Source organism: Eptesicus fuscus, chromosome 20, assembly GCF_027574615.1.
Source record: "Eptesicus fuscus isolate TK198812 chromosome 20, DD_ASM_mEF_20220401, whole genome shotgun sequence".
Lineage (NCBI taxonomy): Eukaryota > Metazoa > Chordata > Mammalia > Chiroptera > Vespertilionidae > Eptesicus > Eptesicus fuscus.
The window spans coordinates 48779662-48806619 of NC_072492.1; the positions used below are offsets into that span (position 1 = coordinate 48779662).

Genomic DNA, 26958 nt, shown 5'->3' on the forward strand with positions numbered 1-26958 from the left:
GAGGGTGGACCCCGCAGCCAGGGGCTGTGCTGGACGCACGGCGTCTGACATCCACACGCCACCAGGCTAGATTCTTCCAGTCGGTGATGTCAGGATGCGGGCAGCTTCCAATTTATCTTGGCTTTGGGGCAGCGATAAATTTTACAGCTAAACCTGGTTTCCATCTCCTCTGTAGCAACAAGTATCTTCAAAACAAAAATGTAGAACCAACACATATTTCTGCTATCTTTGGACATTTTCCTGGGCCTCTGAAGGTTCCAAGCTCCCGAGGCCAAGAGCAACGTGCTGTTTAGATTCTGGGAGCTGGGAACTCGGCGTGGAACGGGTGACGCCGAGCATGAAAAATCAGCCGTGCAGTGACAGGCAGAGGCGAGCCAGCCTCCGCTCCCAGAGGGCGCGCCATCGCCTCGGCTTGGGGAGCAAAGCCCGAGGGTCCGGCCGCTGCGGTGAAGGGGCCCCGCCCTCCAGGCTGCCACCCACAGCCGGTGCAAGGCTCGGGGTGCCAGCAGCCGAAGGGGACGGAACCAAGGCCAGGAGGGTTTCGTTTTCCAACAGGGAGTCCAGAACCCTCACTTGGTTGCATGTAAAACCGGAGAGAAGACAGTACATCAGAACAAAGCACGTGCAAGAGAGAGAAACACCCAGTCCTAAACAGAACCCACAGGGTAAGGGCAGAGAAACGGGGCCAGATTGTCTTTCAACCCCAGGCTGAGCATTCTCCCGACAACGAAAGCCGCTCTCCACGGCCAGTGCTCCTGCAGATCAAGGCTCTCACGCAGCAGGTCGGAGATAATCATGAACACAGCAGCCCATACGGTGCCCTAAGAACACAGAGGAATGGAGCTTCCTCCTCGATCCGGGGAGACAAAGACCCTTACAGCACCCAACTGCTGCCAAACCACAGCCCATCCTGGGGGAGGGACGTGCACCCCAACAGCAGGAAAGATCCCCTGGAAACGAAGCGGCATCCACACCCACTCCTCACACCTGGGCCTCACTGCATCGCCTGCTCCCTGGGAAGGCGGACCATGGGCGCTGCTTTCGCTCTGGAACCCACCGGCCCGGGGCCTGAGCCTGTTCCCAGGGGGTGGAAGCCGCCTCCTGGGCCTGCGGACGGGATGACCCTGCTTCTGGCACCCGTCCCCACCACACGGCCTGTCTAGCGTCCAGGGAGCCTACCGAAGGCCGTGCGAGCTCACCGGAGACCCAGGCCCTGCCAGCTGTCCTCTCATGCAAATACGTCCTTGTAATACCGAACATGTGTCCCAGCAGCCGTGCTGGTCAGAGCAGCCGGCAGGGAGGCCAGGAGGGAGGGACTTCCTAGTGGCCACGAGACAGAAAACGCTCAGGAGAGCTGCGACCAGGACGGCGGGTGCCGGCACTCTGCAATGGAGGCCCTGGAAGGCCCTGAGCAAGACAAAGGGACACCTTTGCCGGAGGCGAGGACGGCTTCTCCAGCCCCGTCCCACCCCGTGTGCCGCGGACGCTGCACAGGCCGGCCCCAGGGCTCCTGGCGGTGGAGCACAGCCTGTGACCAGTCAGTTCAAGGCGGCGAGGGGGATGCGGACCCTGGGCCACAGCCCACTGGGGAGCTGGAGGAGGGCGAGGAGGGCTGAAACCCCCAACTTCCCTCAGCTCCATAAGCCCTGAGTTTCAGGGCCAAAAACCAAGACCACAACCTACGATCATTGTTTATATTTTAGGAGGGAGGATACCCCTAAATTGTGTGGCAGAGACCATGAAACTTTCAATTACCAAAAAAAAAAAAAAAAAGTTCTCTTTGACCCAAAGCAAATCCTGGGGGAGGAAGGATCACGTGTGAGCACCTCGAGAGTATGCAGTTCTGAGGAGCAGGCTGGCGTCTTCCCACCACAATCCGGCTTCTGCAATTCCCTGGGGAGGCGAGGCCCATCGCGCCCAAGGTGGGAGTCCATCTTGCAAGAATGCGCTCAGATCCTGAAGCCATCAACCGCCTCTTCAAGCTGCTCTAGTCGGCGCCAAGTCCGAACCACACTCGGCCGCCATTCCCCGTTTCCTGTGGGATGTGTCCACTTCCACAGGGATTCAGAGGTTCAGGTCCACCTCGGGCTTAAACCACTTATTCCTAGCTTTCTCACATTGCTTTGTGACTTATCAGTGATGCCATAACAGAAATAATAACGACTGAGGACAAAACGGGGTACGAGAGACACTGGTTCAACTACAGTGGCAGCTGACAATGACAGCCTGGGAACTGCAGAAGCTGATACTCTGATCTCACATCAGACACACCCGCCCGCCCGGATCAGGGTCCACCTGACACGACAGGGTCAGGCAGCAGGTCCCAAGGAGGCCGGGGCCTGGACTGAGGGAGGGCACGTGAAAAAACGGGCACAGTCTCCAACATCTTTGCCTTTTAATATAAGATTTGCTTTCATCATTTCTGAGTGTAACACATTTCTTCTAAAAATAGAGCTCTTTGCTTGTTCTGAAACTTAACTTCCACCTGGAGGTGAGGGGATGAGGCCCACTAATTCCGGGGAGGCGTTGCCAATGCGTCCGTCACGGACAAGCTTCTCAAGGGATTCTGGGTACTCGCAGCGAGGAGGAGGTCGTTTCTCAGCCACGGCACTGAGGGCGGGACAGGACGCCTCCCCGAACACAACGCCGACCGAAGGAAATCATCCCCGCGCACACGGGACCAGGTGGCAGCGGCCCCTGGGAGCCGGGCAGAGGGACCCCGCGCGCACGCACCAGAGGCCACAGGGTGCCTGCCCCTCCCGCACGTGGCTAAGGATGTAAGTGCACAGACAACACACAGGGACGCGGGGCTGGGGGGCTGCACTCCCGCCCGGGCCAATGGGCCTGCATCCACCACCACGGAACTGGCTGGGGCTTCCACCAGCCAGGCTGCCCCATCTCCCGCCCCGGAGCCTGGTCAGCTCCGGAACCCAAAGATGCCCTTGATGTAGCCAGTGAGGCCGCTCTTGGTCTTCTGCTCCAACTTGTCCTCGAGGGGCGGGAAGGCCACGTGGTTGAGGGCCAGGTCGAAGAACAGGGGCTTGCACGGGATGGGCTGGAAGCCGGGCGGGAAGTGCACGAGGTTGGCTTGCTTGGTGACGAGGGAAGGGTCCAGGCAGAATGTCTCAAACCGCTCCACCAGGGGCTGGAAGGCAAGCCAAAGGGAGGCATCGGGGTGAGCCACAGACGAGCCGGGGGACCCACCGTGTGGAGCGCCCAGTTCAGGGCCTGTGCCCCCATTTAATAGCTGAGGTCAGAGCGGGGCAGGCTGGGACTGGGGTACACAGGGCCTGCCACACGCCCAAGTCGGGACTCCCCGCGGGGGTGCTCCTCGGCACCACAGTCCCCAAGCTGAGTTGGGACCACCGAGATGACACCTGGCCCGCCTGGACAGGCAGCTTCCAGGTTTCTGAGTAAAAGGGGGGGAGCAGGGTACGTCCGTAGGGTCAGGGTCCCTCTACCAATGAGCACACGTTCCCAGTGAGTCAGGACCCTCCTTTCACTCCTCCAGAGCCCGCCCAGGCTCACCTTACTGTCCTTGACTTGGGAGGCGGTCTCCGTTTGCTGGGAGTCGCTTGCATCTGAAAGGTCACAGGGATTCAGTAAGGACGGGGACTTAGCAACCTCGGTCACAAACGACACCTATCACACGTGGGGGCTCTCATCCCAAGAGCAGAGGAGGCCAACCTGTGGGCGAGTCAGCCCTCTCCCTCCTGGGCCCACACTCTGCTGCGGAGCCACGCAGAGCGGACGGTAAAGCCCAGACCGCGCCGCCGGCCCGGGAAGCCCGCACGCTGTGCGGAGACACGACTGGGCAGAGGGACGTACGACACTTCCCCTAGATTCCTCCATAACCAGATGCCTTCAGGCCCACAGGTGATGGTGGGGAAATAAGAATCTTACAGATTAACCAGGACGACGCCTGTCAATCCTCAGAGAGCAGTGGGGGGGGGGGGGGGGGGGGAGCGCAGGGAGGGGCTGGGGGAGGAGGCTCACCCAGGATGGCCGCCGCCTGCAGAGAGCACTTCTCCGACCTCACCTGCGTGATGAGCTCTTGCACGTCGGGCAGGTCCTGCAACGAATCAGAAACCGCACACTCACGAGCCGGGCGGCCGGAGCAGCACCAAACCGCCCTCCTCCACCCCCCGCCGCCGAGCGAGGCGACGCCACTGGTCTTTCCAGGGGATTTCAGACTTTCGAACACTTCTCCTATTGAGAAACACTAGCCGGTTCTAACAGGGAAAGCTAAGCCATGGGTAAGTAACAATGCCTGGGAATAATGAGACTAATAATAGTATTAATAAGTTTATTATACACTAAGTGCACCGTGCCGTTTTATAGGTAAGACTGAAGCACAGAGGGGCCAAATCACGTGCCAGCCACACCCCCAGGGGCTGCGAAGCTGGGACCCACCCAGGCCACCTGGCTTGAGCACAAGGCCCTTCTCTTGCCTCAGCCTCTCACTTGCCAGTACTCTCAGTGACCCCACACGGGGATCCCGCTGAATCCCTCGCGCCTCTATTCCGGACACTCCCACACCCACGGGCACATCAGGTAGGATGGGCGTTTGTAAAACGTCTCTCTCTCCTGGGAGAAGCCATCGCACTGGTCTGCCTCACATCTGGACGACACCGCACGGTGACGCGGCTGCCACTGTCACCCCTCCGCCCGCACCGTCTACGCCTTCCCCGTGCCTGCCTGTGCTCCAGGACCCCACCCCCCTCTGCATTCACAGACGGCTCCCCCATGCAGGTCTGGGGGGAGGTGACCAATGCACAAGCTCTCTGAAGGCAGAAACCTGGTTTATGCTCAGCCCCACGCCGAGTGCTGTTCTGAGCAAACAGCCAGGCTCTGTGTTGATACCAGTGCTTCTATTATAAACCTCCGCTCACTGTCTAAACAGTCTCTGCTCATAAAATACACGGATTCCTTGGACCGGCTGGTGTCTCAGGAATCTCTGCATCACCAGAGTCACGAGCTTCAACAGCCAGCTCTTCACATCAGTAAAAGAAACACCGCCCGGCAGTCAGACCAGTGCGCTCGCTTTGACACGGGTTGTGCCAATCGCCTGCGGGTTGTGCTAAAACTCAGACTTCCACGCAGAGGCCGGGGCCCGAGTCTGCATTTCCAGCACGCCCAGGCGCTGCCGCCGCTGCCCCGGCACACTGTGTGGGGAAAGGCTTCGGCACCGGTCCTCAACTTGGCTGCATGTGAAAGTCACTTTAAAACCCCAAGGCTCATCCCAGATCCCACCCGTTAGAATCAGAATCTCTGGAGGCCAGACCCAGACATCCATTCTTTTCCCCAAAGGCAGTAAATCAAGATAAATCCTGTAGAGTGTGGGGACCGGAGAGGGATGTGAATCCAGACATCCGTTTTTTTTAAAGACCTTTCCTGGCGATTTCAAGGTGCAGCGGAGTCTGAGGCTCATTTCATCCAGAGGAATGGCTTCCCGTCTTCGGGCCTGGTCCTCCTCAGGCCCGGAGCCGGCCCGCAGCTCCCATGGCTGGCCAGGCAGGCCCACCCCAAGGACAGGAAGCCCCTGGAGACTCACCTTCAGGCTGCTCCTGAAGGCCCCGGCATCGGAACTCACTTCATCTGCGTATTTCAGGACTCGGTCATACAGGACGAGGGCTTCGCTCCACTTCTTCACCAGCACGTAGGACTGAGCGATGAAAAAGCACCTGGCGGGGAGGGAACGGCACAGGCTGCTAGAGCGCAGCTTCCCAAGGGCACGGCTCCCCTTGAGTTTAGGCTGAACTTAAATTTTTTTAAGGGAGGGGAGGGGAGGGGGAGAGGTAGAGGGAGGGGGAGGGGACAGGGGAGCGGGGGCGGGGGAGAGAAACATTGATTTGCCTGCTGCATTTATTTATACATTCACGGGTGGCTGATTCCTGTGTGTGCCCTGACAGATCACACCCACACCGTGGCCTGTCAGGATGAGGCTCTAAGTGAGCCGCCCGGCAGGGCTAAATGTTAAATTTGGAAACAGGTTTCTTAACCTCAGGATCACTGCCTGGGAGACCCCGCGTCCTCACTGTCCCGGTCTGCGGGGCTCACCTGCACCCTCCCCGCAATCGGAGGGGCCAGTGAAGGCCCAATGTAAACCCCAGCCAGCACCGCACTCTTCGGGTCACATCACTCACTCTGCTCATGTTTCAAAAACCAAATCCAAACCCCCTTCCTAACGGGACCCAGTCTACCGGGAGCAGAGCCTGAGGCACCGGCCTGACAGGACGGAAGGGTCCCAGGGGCCAGGAGGGGCACCCTGGGGAGTCAGAGTGCGGGGGTGTGAGGGCCAGAAAAAGGGCTCCAGGTGGCCATTTTGTCCAGACCCCTCTTGCTACACAGCCCGCATCCAAGTTCAAATAACACGAGTCGTTTAGAAAAGCGAGAAGCCCGCCTTCCCTCAGCTTCAGCTCAGGCTCTGCTGGCTGACCCTTTCCCGCACCGTCCCTTGTCCACGGGAGGAGGTGGAGGAGGGGGAGAAGGGGAGGGGGAGGAGGGTTAATGTGAGTGCTCTCTGGCTGCCCTTGCCCACCCAAGAGCACACAAGGTCCCTGGGAACCTGAGACTTGGCTCGAACATGTGGCTGCCGGCCTCTGATCACGGGCAGGTTACCCGCAGCCAGCGCCCAATCCCCCGGGCAGAGGGCCGCCGTCCTTACCTGTAGGCCTTGTACACCAGGGTCCGGAGGCCTATCTCTTTCTGGAAGGCTCTGTCGTCCTCTAAGCCAGGGAGCTGGAGCAGCTCCACCAGATTCTGCACGAGACGCACAAAGAAAGCTCATGAAGAGGGGGCTGCGGACCAGAATAGACCGACGAGGTAGCATGAAAGCCTGGGCTTCTCTCAAGGGGAAAGTCTGAGTCCAGCGACCTGGCAGCAGCCACACCTGTGTCACCTCCCTCGTCTCCGACCCCGAGGGCCTGCCTGCCCTTTCCGACTCAGTGCAGACCGACCCCGAGCGCCTTCTCGGAGCAGCTCGGCCAGAGGGGACGGCTCCGCTCAGGCTCAGCGCCTTCCTTCCAGAGCGGCCTGCTCACCTGGCGTCTGCACGGACGCCTGTGTGTGACTGTCGCACCATTTTGCTCCCTGGCAAGCGCGTAGGGGCCGAGGCAGCGCGGCCTTGGTCTCAGGACGCGCCACAGCACGTGGGCGAGGATCACGCGCAGGTCAAGTGCTCAGTGAACCCTTGGGCTCCCTGGTCTCTGCGCATCAACACGTCTGAGCATCAGGCTCACAGCCCTGGCCGGTGGCTCGGCTGGCCGGAGCATCTGTCCCGGACACCAGAAGGTGGCGGGTTCCATTCCCGGCTGGGGCACATGCGGGAGGCAGCTGACAGATGTTTCTCTCACATTGATGTTTCTCTCTATATACTCCCTTCCGCTCTCGAAAATCAATTTTAAAAAATAGTAAATAAATAAATAAATAAACAAACGTGGGGCCCGTCACTGAGGTGGTACAAGGACCAGACCTCCCTCCGTCTTTACCAAAGACCCCAACAGCTGCTGGCCGTCACCGCCCTTTCACTACGTGAAGCGAAGTCACTTGGTGTCCCACACAGGCCAAGGCCAGGCCCGTGCTCCCCGGCCTCAGGTCACCTGCAGAATGATGTCGTAGAGCCGGATCAGGTCCTGGGGCCGGGCCGAGCGCTTGCTGTCATCCTCCGGCTGCGGCTGCAGCAGGGCCCTCTGCAGACCTTTCGCCATGTTCTCGTTGCGCTTGATTGCCGTCGACAGCTTGATGTAAGTCAGGTAGCTGGAATGTAGCACATGTCAGCTCGGGTTACGCTCGGGACGCTGACGTTCTGAGAAGAACCTCAGGTCGGGGCTGACCTAGGACAGTGGTCGGCAAACTCAGTCAACAGAGCCAAATATCAACAGGACAACGATTGACATTTCTTTTGAGAGCCAACTTTTTTAAACTTAAACTTCTTCTAACGCCACTTTTTCTAAATAGACTCGCCCAGGCCGTGGTATTTTGTGGAAGAGCCACACTCAAGGGGCCTAAGAGCCGTATGTGGCTCGCGAGCCGCAGTTTGCCGACCACGGACCTAGGGGAAGCGTGGGGGTGAGGGCGTGTCACACGGCAGACCATTCAGCCTGGCCTCAAGCCCTCCATGCTGGCTGCTGCTCTGAGGCAAATACGCAGGGGACCAGTCCGAGACCACCTGACGGAATTGATCTTGGTCGGAGTTACAGTCTGTTTCTTCTTTTGAGGAGCGCAGAACTACCAGCCCCAGAGGCAGTCCTTACGAAGACCACGGAGAGCAAGCCTGTTCCTGGACCCAGGACTGGTGCACGCCTGCCCGCACTCACACTTCAGCAAGCATGGCAAACGAGGCATGCAGCCCGCCGGCCGCGAGCGTGACATGCTTGCACCACAGGGAGGCATGTTCCATGACGGCTTCCCTGAGAGTGAGGGGCGTCGCTCTGGATGGCTGTGCGGGCGGCATGGCCCGGAGGCTGTGCCTGGGGCCTGCTCCCTGTAACTGAACCACCCGGTGAGGCTCCTTAGCATCTGGGGTCCACAGGTAACCACTCAGAAACCCGTGAAGAAGTGTTCAGGCCTCGAGGTCCCCATGCTCCTCTGGCAGAAGGGAGGCCTCCTGGGAGAGGACACCAGAGGCCTGGGCCGGGGACAGGCACGGCCGCGTCAGGGACTCCGTAATGAACCAGGGATCAAAGGACTGTCAGTCTGAGTGCTGACTGGCCTCCTAGCCTTCTTCGCCTCCTCAGCTTCCAGAGCAAGAGCCAGGGAGGTTCTGGGGATCCGACCTGCCCAAGACAAAACCCTGCAAGACTGGCGCCGGGGTCCATGGTGGAGGGCAGAGCCAGACGCCTACAGTGAAGCCCAAAGCTGACGAGCCCCGCGCAGCCTGCAGAGCTGCCGCCACACAGCCACACGCTCCGCAGGAGGGTGAAGCAGACATTCACTCTGGCCCAAACCAAGAGGGAAACGAGCAGCGTAGGAGAGCCAGGCTCTGCGGGGGCAGAAAGCCTAAAGCACGATGAGGAATCCCCGAGACACAGGGAGACTTCCCGACCACCACATTAGAACGGGACTCGGCCTGTGAAAACAGCACTCCGAGAACACAAACAGCCCTCAGAAATGACCTGAGAGCAGAAGTGAGAGCCACACAGGAGTCGGAGGGGAGGGGGGCCTCCTCTCTCCCTGGGGGAGGAGGGAATACACACAGGTCACACACACTCTCGTTCCAATTGCTCACCGCACCTGCGAGCAGGCATCACGCCTCACCTGTGCAGGTACTGGAGGTTGGAGACCTTCCCCGCCTCCGCGTCCAGGCTGAACTCTCTCTGTTTCTGCAGGAAGTGAAAAGGCACAGGTCACACAGCTGACCTTCCCCTGGGTGCTGGCCCCGCCTCCCCTGTGGTCCCAGAGCCCCTGGAAGACTCCTCCAACATCAGATCTAGTGGCCATGTTCTGGACGACGGGTCCCTCAGTGGCCACTGGCACCTGCAAACTGGACGTGAGATGAGAGAATTCAGAGCAGCGCCAGCAAGACTTCTGTCCGCAGCTCCGAGCCAGACCCCCGGCACTAACGGAGGCAGACAGCCCACATCCACGGCTCCAGTCAGGGGACCCAAGTTGGACCCCTTGTGCTGTCAGCGCCTGCCTTTAGTGGTGGCTGAACGATAACCCCAAAGATGTCCACATCCCAACTCCGGAACCTGAGAAGCTGTTCTCTCCCATGGCGAGAGAGGCCTGAAGAGGGGGTGAAGTTAAGGGCCTTTGGATTAGCCTAGAATATCCGGGGGCCAATGCAATCCAGGCCCCTTGTAAGCGGGAGACAGGAGAGCTGGTGATATAGTGAGACGGAGGCAGAGGTCAGAGAGGAGCTCTGAAGAGGCAGGAAGGCACCATGAGCCGAGGAATGCAGGTGGCTTCTAGAAGCCAGAAAGTGCGTTCTCTGGAAAACTAGAAATGCGTTCCCCCCCCAGGTCCCCCGGGCTTCCAGAAGGAACCATGTAGCCGTCCAGCCTCCAGCGCTGTTAAGACAATCAGTGTGTTGCTGAAAGCCGCTGAGTGTGGTAATGCTGCAGCAGCAACAGGGCACTAACGCCCCTGCTGTCACCATCTTCCTATCTGGAGGTGGCCCTCGGCTGCTGTGAACTCCCGGTGCGTGATGGAGGCTGGGGCTCTGATGTACCCGGTAAGTGGATGAAGGGAAGGGTCACGTGCACAAGCAGCTTAATGGGAAAGGGAGACAGTGGCTACAGCCTAACAAGTATTTACTGGACATTTTATCCCCAGTGTACTGAGACATATGCTGAAGGAAATGTATTGCTGCTTTTAAGATGCTGACAATCTTGAGGAAGAGAAAAGAAAACGGTAAATATAAAACGATACACAAACTGTTAAATGGCAATTCCTGATAAACTACAAACATTTAGATACGCAGCAGAGGGAGAGGTCTGTGGGCGAGGGTGGTGCAGCAGGCCCTCAGAGGCGGCGAGCTGTGATCGGGCCTCGTAAGCAGGCGTGGTGGGAGTGTGAGGGAGCGGAGGGAGAGCGGGGGAGGAGGGGAGGAGAGGGGAAGGCGTGCACGAGGTGGGGGAGGCATGTGAAGACGGCGGTGAGCAGACGCCGGGGGCAGAGGGTCCGAGGGAAGCAGCACAGCTCAGGCTGGAAACGGGCTGGACGCCGGCGGGGAGGCTCCGCTCCAGCGCGGGGTCGCACTGTGCCTGCTGGGCCACGGCCTCTCAGGTGCGCTGCACACACCTCAAGAGCGTGGGTCTCAGGAGAAAACTAGATCTTCTCTTTTTAATTTAATTTAAGAACTTCTTTAATGCATTTTATGTGTTACAGATCAGCTGACTAATAAGGTATGTAAGTTACAGACAGACACAGCAGAGGCAAATGCTCCATGTGACTCTGGGCGGCACTGGCACACACACTGCAGACCACTGCTCCAGACCCAGAGGGTCGCTGGCACCCATTAGAGACAGGAGCGATGGGCGAGCGGAGCGATGGGCGAGCGGCCAGAGAATGACAAGGGAGAGGAAGCAGGGTGTTTGGTGACAGGGAAGCAGGAGGCACAATGCTGTGAGGTTCCCCAGATGCCGAGTGGCCCGCAGTGCTGTACTGAAGAAGGGAGCACTAGGGAGGTCCAGCTGGAGGGGAATTTGAGACCAAAGGCCTCGCCGGTAACAGAGGAAACCAGCAGGAGCAGGAGAGAGAACTCCTCAACCTGACGGAGCCCAGAGGCTTTTGTTGCTTCTTAGCCGAGCACCCCCCAAAACAACAGTGGCTGAAACTCAATGCACTGTCCCCCAGGACCCCACCTGGGAATGGGCCCCGAGGAGGCGGAGGTCCCAGCCCAGAGCAAGAGCCCGCCCGCAGCCGATGGTCCTACCTGGTCCGGCTTCAGCTCCTCCCGAACGGCCTGGATGGCGTCCCGACACTCGCTGAGCATGGATTCAAACAGACGCTCCTTGGTTTCTTCACTCTCAGCCTGGACAAAGGCAGAATGAGGTGCCGACTCTCCTCTGAGTAAGGCACAGTGTTCTGATGGGGGGCATCACCGCGCTTTGATGCCCCCCATCACACACCCAATAAGAAGGGCCCCAACCAGAGAGCGTTTCCGGCGTCACTACTCTGCACCACGTAAGACTTTTCTGGGAGCCGTATTCACTCTCTAGGTGGAAACAGGAATTCTGTATCCAAGTGAGCATACTGAAAAGCGCCTGTCCAGCCACCTGAAACTGTCCGTCAGCCAACAGATGCTTCAAACTGTTTCCCATCACAGACCCTCTGCCACTTCCCTCCCACGCCCACCTCTGCTCGGCCTGCTCCGGCACCCTGCAGGGCCTTGGGACCAGCCCTGGGCGCTGCTGCTTCTCGCTGAAGCACGCCAGTTTCTTTCCCTTTTTCCTTCCAGAACAAACGGCCTGACCCCACTGGGTGCCAGCAGAATTATCCCTCCGTCCGGATGTAACCCAACAGATGTGCTGACACTGGACTGCGCTGAGGCCCGAGCAAGTGAGGAAGTGTACTGATCGACACCCATCAGGCACCCTTTCTCTCCCGTCACACAGGCTCCCCTCAGCACCGACATGCCGCCCTCGGACACCCACAGGCTCGCTGAGGGCCTTCTGGGCAGGCAAGGTGACAGGACTGCTCTCCGTGACAGTCTGCACAGCGCAGGGCGTCACCCGCCGCTCGCTGGCGGGGAAGGGAAGGTGATTCATTAACCGAGTGAATACCGGCCACACCACATTACTGTTCCACATAACCCCACTGAGCAGGTGGGAACGGGCGGCAGAAAGGCAGAAAGGAGGTGACCGTGTTACTGGCAGACCCACTGTGACACGAAAACATCCCATCCCATTGGTATGCTTGATTTCCACAGAAACTAACAGCCAGCTGACCTCTCAGACAGCCCCAGAGGAAACCAGCACTGCCCACCCCTTGGAGATGGCTGGTGGGCGTTGAAAGGAAAACCTTTTCTCCTCTTAAGAGCTCTCAGGTTTTTCCTAGTTTTCAGTGGAACAAACTTCCTTGTGAATTACCCAATATAAATCAAACACACTTTCTATTTATAAGTCACTTGACGCCCCTGTTGTTCCCGAACCGAGGAACGAACCGGGGACAGGCCTTCTATAACCCTGTAAGGCCAGCACGGCACCGCCACCCACTGAGACCCAGAGCGGCCGTCCCAGGGCGCGGTCACCATGACGCCAGCGCTCGGTACCGCGCCGCCCGTGCAGCAGGTGGCAGCCACCCGTGCCCTCTGAGCACCCCAAGTTTTCATCCACTTAAACTCAGCCCCGTGCGCCAGCGGCTGCTGTGCTGCCCAGTGGGCTCGGAGGAACACACTTCACACAAAGCCCTGGTCAGCACCGCAGGTGACGGTACTTCCTAACTGTCTAATCGCACTGTGGCCCGTTCTAAGAAAGACTCCTGTGGCTGGGGCGGCCGTACCCTAGTTTCATTGGAGTCAGATCTGTGAACAGACTTGGCAGCAACCACTCAGCGCAGAGCCGCCTCCCAGCAGCAGGCGCGCTCCCGCTCTAGCCGAAACCATGCAATCCGGCAATTACGCCACCAACACCCTTTCAGAGGCGGGCAGGGTTCGCGGCTGGGACAACGGGTGTGTAAGTCAGAAAAGGGTAAACTTCGCTTTACCAGCTACACAGGATCTGCCTCCCTCCTGCAGGGAGGGTCAAGTAAGAAAATGAAAATACTGCTGAACCCCTGTACCGCCATGGGTCCCCTCCACCCCCTTGGGAGGAGGACACCTCTGCATCAGGTGCTGAGCAAAGCGAAGCCCCCCTCCTCCCGGGACTGTTAGGAGGGGAGACCACAATGGAGGGGAAGCCGATCTGAAGGGAGGACGCCGGTCAGCGGCGCAGTGACTCAGAGACCACTGCTCTCTGGGCTTCCCAACAGGAAGCCTTCAGCCTGTCTCACTATTGACACTTTTATTCCATGAACCTTCCCTGGAGGCTAAGATCACCTGAAAGGACCACGGACAAGAAAGGCCTCTCTACACGGAGAGCGGCTCCTCGGAACCCACACGCAGCCCTCCCAAGTCTGCGCTGAGCCAACAGGGGCTCCAAACACGCGGCAACTCCCCGCCTAGGAAGGAGGTGGGCCTGGACTTCTCCCCGGTGTCCGCCGACCAGAGCAACCGCAGGCCCAGAAGTGTGTCCCTCACGGCCCCAGTGCACACACTCCAGATCAACTGCACACGTCCCGGATGTGGCTTGAGGTCACCTCTCCAGAGCAAAACCGGCTGCTGTGTGTCCTGAACTAGTGACACACACACCCCCGCCCCCGCTATGAAAAACAGACGTTTTCACTTGCCGACAAAAATTGCTGGAAGGTGGTGGTGTGACTAAGACAAACAAGGCAAGTCTGACCACATTCCCCACCACACCCACAGGAGAACCAGGGACGGGCGCACCCACCCAGCCACTGACGTCTAGAAAAAACTATGGGTATCTGGTCAAGGGGGATACGACCTCCCCGAAGAACAGATTTTATTAGAAGAGAAGAATAAACGTCTCCTTTCTACTCAAACATTAAAGCAGGCGTCCTCACACTACGGCCCGCGGGCCACATGTGGGTGTTTCTGCCGTTTTGTTTTTTTACTTCAAAATAAGTTATGTGCAGTGTGCATAGGAATTTGTTCATAGTTTTTTTAAACTATAGTCCGGCCCTCCCACGGTCTGAGGGACAGTGAGCTGGCCCCCTGTTTAAAAAGTTTGAGGTCCCCTGCATTAAAGTATTAACCACAGCTGAGAATCATCCAACCTGCAGCTGTGTTAAACCTGCCCCCCCCCCCCCCCAAAGAGCTGCCTCGGAGCAGCCCCAGGGACAAGTCGGCGGCGACCACACGGGACTGGAACGAAATAGAAGTTATGAAGCGAGACAACATTCGAGACACGAAGATGTGAGCTTGGCTGAGACTCAGGATTTTGCAACGGGATTTTGGCAGCGGATTCACTCTCAGCTCCAGTCTTTCAGTCCCATGTTTCATCTCCCTGAATTATTTCTTCCTTCCACGCTTTTCGGTAAACTGCGGTTTCAGTACTGAAGTCAGGGAAGCCTCGCCAAGCAAGCAGGGACCCCTGCATTCTGCATCCCAGCTCCTGAGCGGGGCGAACACCAGTGTCGGGCAGGTCAGGAGACACTGGGATGAAGAGCCTCATCTCCAAGGTGTAAAATGTCCTCACTTGGTCTAATTGAGCCGAAGCTGAATTATGATACAAATAAGGCAACACCCCAACTACAGGTTTTTATTCTCTAATTATGTGTAAAACGAGAGAAAGATAAATTCTCCACGTGGGAGACCTGCCTCCCCCGACTAACCGACTGCATGGAGACGACCCCTTTGCCAAGGGGCTGTTCCCCTCCAGGCTGTGCCTAGTCCAGCCTCTCCCAGCCCAGGATGCTGCTGGGCGCGTCCAGTGAAACGGCACCTCGCTGAGCACCAAAGCCCAAGAACCGGTCCTGTCGCAGTCCCCGGTGAATCTAACAGGACATGTGGGAGAGGCCAAGGAACATGAGGGGAGCCCAAGGCCTGGATTTAAATGCCAGGGCTCCCCCCATCACACATGCGGTGGGACGTCACGCAGGCTCTCTGAGGCCCGTTTCCCACCCGTAACGGGAGTGCTGCCCACCCTGCGGGGCTGGGAAGACCCCCAGGCGGAGCACGCACAGTGGACCTGGGACATGCAGGACGATCGCCCTCCGCTGCTCCGCTTGTGGGGTCTCTGTCCAGTGACCACCAGGTATTTTTTTAAGTTTTATGAAATGATTGGTAAGAACATGAAAAATCTTTACAAAATGTTAATAAACACAGGATACAAAATCAGATCTCAGTGTAATTCCAACAAGTAAAAAATATACCTCATGAATACAAGGAAGACTGGAAGGAAATACGCTGGTTTCCTTTTTATTATGGAGAAACATCACTGGAAGTGAATGGAACGTGAGACAGATCCATCTCTTTAAAACATCATTTATATTTTCTAAACTTTAATTTAGAATTGAGTAATTTTTAAAACTTAATAAATGTTAGCTTTTCTTGTCCTTTATCTGATATACGTCTGTGCCCAGTCCTAGGAGCCCCCACTGAATCTGCCCCGTGGGCCTCCCCCCCATTCTAGCCGAAACTCCTGCCTGGCTGTCACCGACGGCAGCTCTTTTCTCCCAGCAAGTGTCCCTTTAAAACAAAACCATTACCCGATCACGTCATCTGAATGGCTGCTGCTACCAGAGCCCTAGTCCAGAAGAGATGCTGCCACACTCCAGTGCAATGAAAGCTCTCCTAGTTGAAGGGACACATGAACTTCCTAGCACTGTTCTAGTCTCCTGTCCTTTAAGCAGATAGAGGGAACTGGAGAGGCAACACCGGACCCAGAGGCACAAAGGAATCCCCCCCGAACGCCGTCCTCACGCCAAAGTGGCTCCTTTGGCACAAGTCACCGAAAAGACTGGAACTCATCAGGACAACTAGCCAAGCGCCCGACACGCACGGGACTCAGGGTCCCCGCTGCTGCGGCGTCTCCGGAAGACGCACCGGGCCCTGGGGAGGCGGCGGACGTGCTGAGCAGCCGGGCTTTTCTCTTTTTAGATGCTCTTCGCTGCTCATGGCGGAGGAGGTCTACAAAGTGCCTGGTCGCCTGCACAAACCAAGAGCCCCAGGATCTCAGCTTTGGAAACTCACTCGGTTGTTTACGCCCACAAACAGGCCACAGTTATGTCAGCAAGCAGCTCTGCGTGAGTACTGCACAGAGCGCACAGCAAACAAGATACTCCGGTTCAGCCAGGCTCTCCTTGGAAAGCCCGGGCCGGGAGGCTGGCCCTTCCGGGCGAGGCGGCCAGGTGAGAGGTCGGAGAGAAGGAAACAGACAGTGAAGCTGCTGCTCCACCTGCTGGCCCGAAGCCACCCCTTACCTGAGGCCGCTCCACGGCTCCCAGGTGGATGCTGACGACTGTCGCCATCCATTTCTTTGCCCTTTACACATAGTATCTCCTCTATAAACATAGCTTTTAAAATGACTTTATTCAAGAGAGTGCATCTTGAGACCGTTATCAAATACCCAACAGCATCAAGGTAAGTTTCTGTTTTGTGATTTTAAACACACACACACACACACACACACACACACACACACACTCTTCAGAAACATACAGAAGAGAGGCTGGTACTGCCTCCTTACCTGAGCAATGGCCGCCTCGTTGTCAGCCAGTCCCAGTAAAAAGATCCTCACTTTGTCGATCTTGACGGGGACCGTCCTCCCTCTCCACTCCACTTCGCTCATGGTGGCTGCCTGTTTGGCTCGGGTCTGAGTGATCAATGCCTAGAAAGCAGTATCGGAAAGTTAAAGCTTTAACTGATGGATATGAGCGACCACGGTGAAATAAATAGAAATTACTATGTGACTCTTTCTATAGCCAACATGTTATACCTTATAGAGAACACACAAATTTGTATTTGAATTCCTCCTGGGGATCATGTCTTGGCTCACAGAAACTCAAATTTTAAAAAGACACCACAGAAGGTTAAAAAGACCATCACTGAGTGCTGATAAGGGTGTAGGAGAGAAGCATATCTGTCATATACCACAAGCAGAAACGTAAATTAGTAGAAACTTAAAATATTTATCAGTATGTATCAAAAGCTTCCAAAATATTTAATTACACTTTTAGAAATTTATCTGAAGGAAAGAGTTAAGAATATGTACAAAAACTGGGGCCACAGATATTCATGGTAATACTGTTCAGCACTTAGTGACAGTGAAGTGGTCACCAGACCTAAGGGATACCAGGCGGCCATCAAAGATGATGATGTAGAGCTGTGTTTCCTGAGGGGAAACCACACGGCGCATGTTTTAAAAGAACGTTACTGAACTGCACACTGAGATCCCATTTTTTTTTTATTTTTATTTTTTAATATATTTTATTGATTTTTCACAGAGAGGAAGGGAGAGGGATAGAGAGCTAGAAACATCGATGAGAGAGAATCATCGACCAGCTGCCTCCTGCACACCCCCTACCAGGGATGTGCCCGCAGCCAATGTACATGCCCTTGACCGGAATCGAACCTGGGACCTTTCAGTCCGAAGACCGACGCTCTATCCATTGAGCTAAACCGGTTTCGGCTGAGATCCCATTTTTAAAACAGATGCCTTTTCCCTACACATACAGAGGCCTATGTGTGGCAACGCACGTGATCCTGTTCCCCCATCTTTTCTATTTCCTACTTTGCCTATGAGCCGGGATTGCTTAGAGAGTAAGTGTAACATGGCAAAGAACTTGAAGACTTAAAAATACTAAGTGAGAAGTTTTTTGCTAAAAAATGTATAGATATAAATATGCACATATTAATAGCAATTATATTGGGTGATGGGATTATGGATTACTTTTTCTTTTTTTTCTGGACTTTTTAAAACCAAAGACTTTTCACAAAAAACGTACATACTAGATTACCTCCAATTTCTCAGCCAGGAGACCCTCGGTGCCCCCGGACCTCAGTCTCATCTGCATGAGTTCATTGATAGCTGACTGGTCCCCTGAGAACGAGAGGAAAATGGTCAAGGGACTGGTCTGTTCTCTCCAAAACCACGAGGTTCAACTCCCCCGGGAAGGAGCGCTCCCTGCGCAAGCGCGTGCAGTGACTCCAGTCCTTGCCCGGAGCTCGGGGGGCACAGAAGACCGCAGGGTGGAAGCCAAGCAAGGCACTGCCTTCTGCGATTCTGAGAACTGACTCGGACAGTCCTGCCTTTTTCGGAGACGGACCCCCCACACCCACCGGGGCTCGCCGCAGCGCCTCTCACCGATGTTATATGCACAGTAGCGGATGTTGGGCGAGATCTCCTCCACGCGCTGGTTGTACAGCACGGCCTGCTCTTCTGTGAAAGCACTGGCGAGCTTCTCGTAGATAGTCCTGCGAGGGAAGGAGCGCCGGGTTGCACAGCAGCCTTATTTTAAGAAAATGAGCTCACAAGGACCATGCTGGCTAAAAACAAAACACGGCACTGTGAGGGCCTTCTACCAGCTACCACAGCTGGCATGTTCTGAGGATGAGAGAGAGTAAGTAACATTTCTAAAGGGAAGAAAAACAAGAAACTGTACCAACTTGCACAGAAACAATCACCAGCTGATCTGCCGCTTGAAGGCACAGGACAATCTAGAGTGAAACTGGCCAGAGCCTTGGAGCGGAGGACTTACTTGCATTTGTTAAAAGCCTCAATGGCAGCTTTCCACTCCTGATGCTCAAACCGCAGCATTCCTGCGAGGTACGCCGTGTAGGCCTGAGGGCGGCAGGGAAAGAGAAACTGCTTCAGTGCCCGAGGACCAGGGTAAGAGTTCAGCCTCCTCTCTGGCCTCCCAACGTGGGTTTCCAGAATCTAGATATTCAGGCTGACTTTAAAGAGAACAACTTCTCACTAATCAAATGTGATCCACAGGTAATCTGTTATGATTCAGTTCCTTCCCAGGAGAGAACTTCAAAATAAAGGAAACTGGTTGTCTTCATTTTACTTAAAACCAGCTAAGTATCAAAAGGTGAATGTAAACTTGCAATATCCGTCTCTTTTTAAAAAAACGCATTTTAAAAAATTATTATTTTGTGAACTCTTCCAAATATAAGATGAAACGCTTCCATCTACATATCAAAAGAAACAGGAGCTTCCTTTAAAAGTTGGAGCTGATTGTTAAAAACCAAGAGCTCCAAACAGAGATGCTGGCCTGGCCGGGTGGCTCCGCTGGTTGGAGGTCATCCCTTGCACCCAAGGCTGCAGGTCTGGCTCCCCCTCAGGGCGCATACCCTGTGCTTTGATCCCCGGTCAGGATGTATATGGGAAGCAACCCATCGCTTTCACGTTTCTCCGCCCCCACCCCCCTCCTCTCTCTCTAAAATCAATAAACATATCCTCAGGTGAGGATTTAAAAAAGAGATACCCACTTCACCTTGAAAAACCAAAACCAGTTTTCCCCTCTCCTGACTGTGTATGCCCTAAGGAGCTCTGCTCTGTGTACCTGTCTTTTTTGGCGTCGCGTCTCCCATCTGCACCATAAAGCAAGGCTGACGTCGACACTAACCTGAGCCTCTAACTTGGTCTTGGCATCCACGCGATTGCTCTCACACAAGCGCTCCAATTCCTCTGCATGTTTCACGGCTTTGCGTAGGCGAGACAACAAGTGGAACCGTTTTCGGGGTTCAGTGTTGGCTTCCTGTTTGAGCTGCATGGCATAGCTCCAGGCTCTTTCGGCATCCATCAGAACCAGCAGCAAATACCTAAACCAGAGACAGGAGCGAGCGGGCTGAAGGGAAAGGCCAGCAGCAGCAGACTCAGCATTCTCCGAGGCACAACCTGCGGCCTCGCAACTTCTTCCCCGCTCCCTGGCTCTCCTCCTGACTGCTCTTCTCACAGCAGCACCGACTACAAAACCAGCATCTTGGACTGAGGCTCCCCTGACTCAGGCTCCTCCTCAGGTTTGTTTGTTTGTTTTTTTTCTAAATATATTTTTATTGATTTCAGGGTGGAAGAGAGAGGGAGAGATAAAAACATCAATGATGAGAATCACTGATGGGCTGCCTCCTGCATGCCCCCTACTGGGGATCGAGCCAGCAACCGGGCACATGCCCTTGACCGGAATCGAACCCAGGACCCTTCAATCCGAAGGCCGACGCTCTATCCACTGAGCCAAACCAGCCAGGGCCACCTCAGGTTTCTAACCAACACCAGATACATCTCATTGAAAAGCCTGCTCCCACCTCAATGGCAAACCTAGACTGACCCCTCCCAAATTTTAGCTAATAAGAGACTGTCCAAGCACACAGTCTGGCCTCACCTTTGAACCCACACCTCTCTTATCTCAACCCAGTTAGAAACCAAAGCATTAGGAGGCGCGACATTGAGCCGGGTGGGTGTGACTCAGTGGACTGACATCATCCCATTCACAGCAAACTTCTCTTGTCAAGGGCCCAATATTTTAGACTCTGTAGACCATATGGTCTCTGTCACAATTACGGTTATGGTAGCACAAAGCAGCTGGAAACAACACTAAGCAAATGGTGTGGCTGTGTTCCAATAAAACTTTATTTTAAGGACAGATGGCAGGAGGACCAATTTGGCCCACAGGCTGCAGTTTGAGGAACTGACCTAGAAGAACTGCCTGGCAGGTTCTTCTTCAGAAACATGAAGCATGGTGCACGCAGCACTGAAACACAGGACTCATCTGTAGTAACCTGCATGCGGCCGGATTCCATCTAAGATCTACTGACTGAAGCAAGCACTTCAAGACACTGAAATCTGCATTCCAGAAACCTTTCCCAACACTGGTTAGATTTTAATCCCTGACTTTAACATTGCCATTTCACCACAGTTTTTGAACAAGTTCTTGAACCTTATTATAACACAGCAATAGTAAAAACGCCCACTCCACAGAGCTGCTAAAAAACCACATGAGCCCCAGCTGGTTTGGCTCAGTGGAAGAGCGTTGGCCTGCAGACTGAAGGGTCCCAGGTTCGATTCCGGTCAGGGCACATGCCCAGGTTGTGGGCTCAGACCTATACAGGAGGCAGCCGATCAATGGTTCTCTCTCATCATTGATGTTTCTATCTTTCTCTCCCTCTCTCTTCCTCTCTGAAATCAATAAAAATATATATTTTTAAAATCACATGAGACAATGAAAGTTTGGCAAATGTCTGGCACACTGTAAAAAGTACTTAGCATCCAGCACTGAGCCGTCAGTACCTGTTATCAGTCAGAAGATCTTCCGTCACTTTTTTCCCTGTGAATTTGTGCCTGTTCCCCATCTTGAAGTTGAGTGTTTTCCGGAGACGCCTTTGTCTACGGGAACAGTAGCCCCTGTAAGAAACCACAAACAAAAACCACTGAGACAACCTGATAGGACATTCGACAGTAAATTCTATAATAAGGCCAGGTCAAAGGCTTAACATGTTCTACTTATGGTTACTACAGACACCACACATGGTCTTGCAAACACTCATGGAAGTAAAACAAGCCGGGCAGTCTGACTGGCATCACGGAAAACAGAGCGAGACAGAGGACACAGTACCCATTCCCAAAGAACCCGTCCTCCAGGTGGGAGGATCATGCAGATAAAATGGCAACCAAGAAAACAAGGCAAATGTCCAACTGAATGTCAAGGACACGAGGAATCAGCCCTAACCGGTTTGGCTCAGTGGATGGAGCGTCGGCCTGAGGACTGAAGGGTCCCAGGTTTGATTCCGGTCAAGGGCATGTACCTTGGTTTCAGGCACATCCCCAGTGGGGAGTGTGCAGGAGGCAGCTGATCGATGTTTCTCTCTCATCGATGTTTCTAACTATCCCTCTCCCATCCTCTCTGTAAAAAAATCAATAAAATATATTAAAAAAAAAAAAAAAGGACACGAGTAATCATCCTCTTCTTGCTGACACTTCACTGGAGTGGACTGATGATCGGTTTTGAAAGAATGAGCAGGATGCCTGTCTCACTAATATGAACTCCTTTAGTGCAAAGATGATTTTATTTTCAAATTTCTAAGCACATTGCCTACCATATAGATGCTCAGTAAAAGTATTTTGACTAAATTAGTGTAAAAATATATATAAAATTTTACCAACCCTTAATCAAATAATATAGCGCATAATTTACAATACAGAATAATATTTAAATGCTACTGTAGTATCTTAGTCCTAAAGCTACCAGGGTATAGCTTATTAAAAAGAAAAATAACAGTCTGGCTGAATCTATAAACTAGATCTTCTCCCTCAATTCATAATTTTTGCTTTAATTATCACTTATCCTTTTACATAAAAATTAAGTGGTACACTCATACTTTATGGGGAGAAATATAAATTGCTAAGAATTTTCTGGCAATTTGGATATAATTATCACGATCCTTAAAAATGTTCATATTCCCCGAACCAACAGTCTACTTCTATACTATTCTATATTCAAGAAATAATAATAATCAAAGAAATAATCAGAAACACAACAAGGTTTGAACAGATTCATGGGAACAAAAATTTTAAACCTAAAAAAATGGCTATCATATACGTAACCAACTCCAAGGAAAAGGTAAATAAATTATTGTATACGTATAATAACACTGGTTAATAGTGCAACTCATAAGAATCATGTGTGTAGAACATTTTCATAGGCAGGGAGAAATACATACAATATAATATTCAGCCAAAAAAGCAGGACACACCTTTGTGTATACAATATGAGCAAGCTTATGAAAAAGTGCATAGAAAACCAAAAACACTATTTTGTGGGCACACATATACAAATATACTTACGTATTTAAAGACATAAAAATGACTAAAAGGTACACACTGATGTCAATTTTATGTTATGTATATTTTTACCACCAAAAAGCCAATTAAAATGCAATATTGGCCTGGCCAATACTGGCTCAGTGGTTGAGCATCGACCTATGAACCAAGAGGTAACCAGTTTGACTCCCAGTCAGGGCACATGCCTGGGTTGCGGCTCGATCCCCAGTAGGGGGTGTGCAGGAGGCAGCCGATGAATGTTTCTCTCTCATCGATGTTTCCCTCTCTCTATCCCTCTCCTTTCCCCTCTCTACAATAAAAACACATTCTTTTTAAAAATGCAATATTGAATAAAATTAATAACTAGAAAAAAACCCAAATTGGAACAGAGCAGTAAGTTGATCACTGTAATAAATGTGTGATGAGTTCATTATACTATCAACCCTACATTTGTTTTTGGAAATTTTCTTAATATTTAAAAACAAATCAAGTGATAAAAACCTGCTGTTTAACTCTTCAGTGGCTTCCCCTCCCCCTCCCCACACCTAGATGAACCCCGGAAGGAGTTTAGCCTCCAGGGCCCTCCAGACTCTGGTCCTGCCACTCCCCATCTTGCTCACTCTGCCCCAGCCTGCTGACCTTCACCTTCAAGCTGATTCCTTAGGAGCTGAGATTAGAGTGTTTCAGTAGCACTTTTAAAAATCAGGTAGCCAAAGCCTATATCTACAATACAAAAAAAGTTGGATATTTCTGCTTTCAAAGTACTGAACTCTATTACACATTAGGCATCTATTATATTTTTTAGACTCATATTAAATGTTTGTCAACGTACAGGCTGTTATAAAAGTTTACCAATGAATCATAATGCCGGAAATCCCCCTTCTATGTTTAAAATACTGTAAAGCTTTGCATTTAACCAACACTACACCATATGACTAAGTTAAAAAAATGATTACTATTAACTGCTTATTACGTTCAGCAGAAGCCTCCAATGTATCTGCAATATTGTGAGGCAAAATGGATAAAAAGATTGGCTCTTTTTATTCATTATAAAACTTTAAATTTGAAAATTAAGTATCTTTTGAGGATCCAATATAAGTTCAGAGCTGGACTTTCTAGGTATACTTTCTGATATCACAAAGTAGGATATCACAAAGGCAAACTAAGCTGGAAATTCCACAATGATTTGCACGTGATACTAACCTGTACCTCTGAAAATCTCCATGCCGCAAGCCATGCTGCTGCTGGGATTCCTTAATGATCTGAAGAACTAGAGCCACGATTAAGGAAACGCTTACAATGGCAAGAACCCAAATAAATCACAACATGTCCCCATTCGCCTGTATTTGTATCCAACCACAGCATATTAGACATCCCTGAAATACTTACTAGCACGTTAACTAGTGAAACCATTTTCAATAGCTATCTTACCCTAGGACGGGGCGAAGCGCACTGAAAAGCGGATTGCCTTAACCATTTCTACCTTCACACTAAAAAAGGCGGCCATTGCTGGCCACTAAGGATTCCTGAAACCCAACAGCTTAACTAAGGCTGCTGGATTCTAAATGCTGACTGTAAGTGGGCTGCTCCCACTGATTGACACCTGGACCCAGCCATGTGCTCCTCCGGGCAGGTTCCGGCGATAAACGACGTGTATTACTCCCCCATGTGCATAAGCTCCTGCACCTGCCAGATCCAACTTTCCTCAACAGCTGTGATGCTGCGGGAGCCTAGGATGGGCACATGCCAACCGAACTAGGCCGCCGTTTGCATCAAGATACCGAAGCTTTTACTTTAAAAGCACAAGCCCTGCCTACACTCTCCTTTTTAAGAATCTTAAAATAGCTTAAGACCATGTACCAAACTTCAGAAAGTCCAATGACCTTTATCTACAACTTTAGTTTTCTTTTCCCAGTTTCCTCAATGCTTCTCTATGGGTGTATTTCGAAATACTAAGAATTAAAAGGAGTATTTTCATAACTAAAAAGGGACAAGGCGGTCTCAGGTCCGTGGTAAAACCAAGGAGTCCTAGCATCCATTTGGCATTATACCACCAGTTCAAGAACGCCAACCCCCTGAAAACTTGACTATATTGAGATGTCAAGCTAAACGTGTTATTTCAGACACTCGGCTACACGTCCTCCCTCGGTGCCTTCATTTCAAAAGGCCACAAGCTCGTGTCCTCAGCACTCCATGGTGGTTACACGCGACGTACACTGGAAACCCGCTCCTCCAGCGCATCTGGACGTGACATAAAATGCCCACCGAGCTGTTAAGAAAGCTGCGATGATTCGCATTCAAAACAGGCCACTCGCTTCTCCTCCGAGCACCCAAGCTTTGCCTTCGCCTCCAGAACATCCAGCTGTGATTTCCACAGCCCAAGCCCCGGCGGCCCGCCCGCCCGACCGACACGTAGCCACTCCACGTCGGGCCCGGCTGCTCCAGGATACTCTCCAGGCTCAGGCTGTCCCCGAACTCTTTGTTTGCCTTCGATCCGGCCGAAGGTCGCTCGTTCTCCTTATTTTCTTCTCCTCCGGCACCGCGTCCACCGCCGCTACCGCCGCCGCCCCCGCCGCCGCCGCCGCCGCCACCAGGTACCTGTTTCTCAGCAGCCATCTTGCCCGAGTGCCGCAGAGCAGGACGGGACAGAGGAGGCGTGGCGACCGCGGCGGGAGAGAGCGGGACCTGCCAGGCGGAGGCTGATGGGATAGCGGCGGACTGCCCTCCCCGTCCCGGCCCTCCGGAGCCAGCCACTGGTCGGAGGGCGGCTCCATGCTAACGGGAAGAAGCCCCACAGAAGGCTGCGTGTTGCATAGGTCCATTGATATGCAATGTCCAGAATAGGCAATTCTATAGAGACAGAAAGTAGTGGTTGCCTCCGGCTGAGAGTGGGGGTGGAGATGGGAGACTTACGGCTAAAAGGGTAGAGGTTTCTTTGGGGGGCGGGGGAAATGTTCCAAAATGGATTGTGGTGGTTGTACAATTCTGTATGTAATATTAAAAAAAAAAAAAGACTTAAAATGGGTATAGTGCATGGTATGTTAAATATATTTCAATAAAAAATTTTTGAAGTCAGTCAGATTGGGTTAGTCAAAACTTTGCAGTGGCGCCTCATTTTTCTCAGCCTAGAGCTAGAAGCAGCCGTCCTTACAATGGAAAAAAGCCCCGCATGCTGTGCCCCTCACCTCCTCTCCTGCCAATCTCCTTCCAGTCCATGCAGCACAGTCATACCAGCCTCCTTGCGCAGGGACCCTGCTGTAGGGCCGGCACTGGCTGTCCATCTGGAATGCTCTTCACCTAGATATCTACTAATGTAGCTCCCTCACTTTGTTCAAGTCTCTTTTATTAATATAGATGATGATGATGATGATTATTATTACTGATTTCAGAGGAAGGAAGAGGGAGAGAGAGAGAAACATCATTGATGGGTGACCATCATTGATCGGCTGCCTCCTGCATGCCCCACACTGGGGATTGAGCCCACAACCCGGGCATGTGCCCTGACCGGGAATTGAACCATGACCTCCTGGGAGACAGTCATTGAGCCTGGAACCGGGGCATGTGCCTTGACCAGGAATGGAACTGTGGCCTCCTGGTTCATAGGCTGATGAACCACTGAGCATTACGGGCCAGCTCTGCTACTTTATATTAACGTTTTCCCTGTTTGGGTACCTGACTGGGGTCAGAAGGAAGAGAAGAATTTGATTCATTCAGATTCAACCACTGGCTTCAGGCCTCGCAGACACGTCTCATTCTCACCAGAGCCCTCTGCGAAGGCGTTCTTTTCCCACTTTACAGCTGAGGAAATTGAGGCATAACGCCAAGGACGGAGGCTGACACGCAGGAGATGCTCAGTAAATACTGTTTATTGGATTGAAGTGGAGGGCGAAACGTCCAATAAGCAAGTCCCCTCATCCCCACCCAGGCTCTCTGGGGTCTCGGAGCTCTCCTGTGAGGTCGGTGGAAATTAAGACTGGGAAGAGGCGTGGAGTACCCCGCAGGCCAGTCCCACTCACCAACTCCCGAAACCCGAGGGGCCCCCCATCTGCCTCCGCCCCTTGTCTCCTCCCCACCGCCACCTCTGAGCACCCGCAGGGAAATCTTCCGGGGAGCCCTCAGTCCGGGGAGGTCCGGCGCCCCCACCAGGCTTCAGGGAAGCAGGGGCGCCGCGCGCGCACACACACACACACAC

General features: G+C 53.3%; 1 protein-coding gene across 1 annotated transcript; it reads right to left on the bottom strand.

Moving 5' to 3' along the window:
* Nucleotides 1-2376: 2376 nt before the first annotated feature.
* On the bottom strand, nucleotides 2377-25398 carry SRP68 (signal recognition particle 68). Its single transcript, XM_008155037.3, has 16 exons — nucleotides 25217-25398; nucleotides 23970-24036; nucleotides 21237-21350; nucleotides 19579-19774; nucleotides 18706-18788; nucleotides 18312-18421; nucleotides 17965-18047; nucleotides 16695-16835; nucleotides 11378-11476; nucleotides 9259-9323; nucleotides 7602-7758; nucleotides 6668-6762; nucleotides 5555-5684; nucleotides 3997-4072; nucleotides 3529-3581; nucleotides 2377-3145 (listed from the first exon to the last, which is right to left on the bottom strand). The coding sequence occupies exons 1-16, from the start codon at nucleotides 25380-25382 to the stop codon at nucleotides 2918-2920; spliced, it is 1863 nt and encodes a 620-aa protein (XP_008153259.2). The 5' UTR covers nucleotides 25383-25398; the 3' UTR covers nucleotides 2377-2917.
* Nucleotides 25399-26958: the final 1560 nt, after the last annotated feature.

Bases quoted from the DNA above. Each gene is read 5' to 3' on its own strand.
- SRP68 (XM_008155037.3), bottom strand. From the start codon at position 25,382: ATGGCTGCTGAGAAACAGGTACCTGGTGGCGGCGGCGGCGGCGGCGGG. The intron at 24,037-25,216 runs GTATCCTGGAGC...TCGTGGCTCTAG, and splicing joins GGACAGCCTGAGCCTGGAGA to TTCTTCAGATCATTAAGGAA. The intron at 18,789-19,578 runs GTTAGTGTCGAC...TGCCGCCCTCAG, and splicing joins AGACCAAGTTAGAGGCTCAG to GCCTACACGGCGTACCTCGC.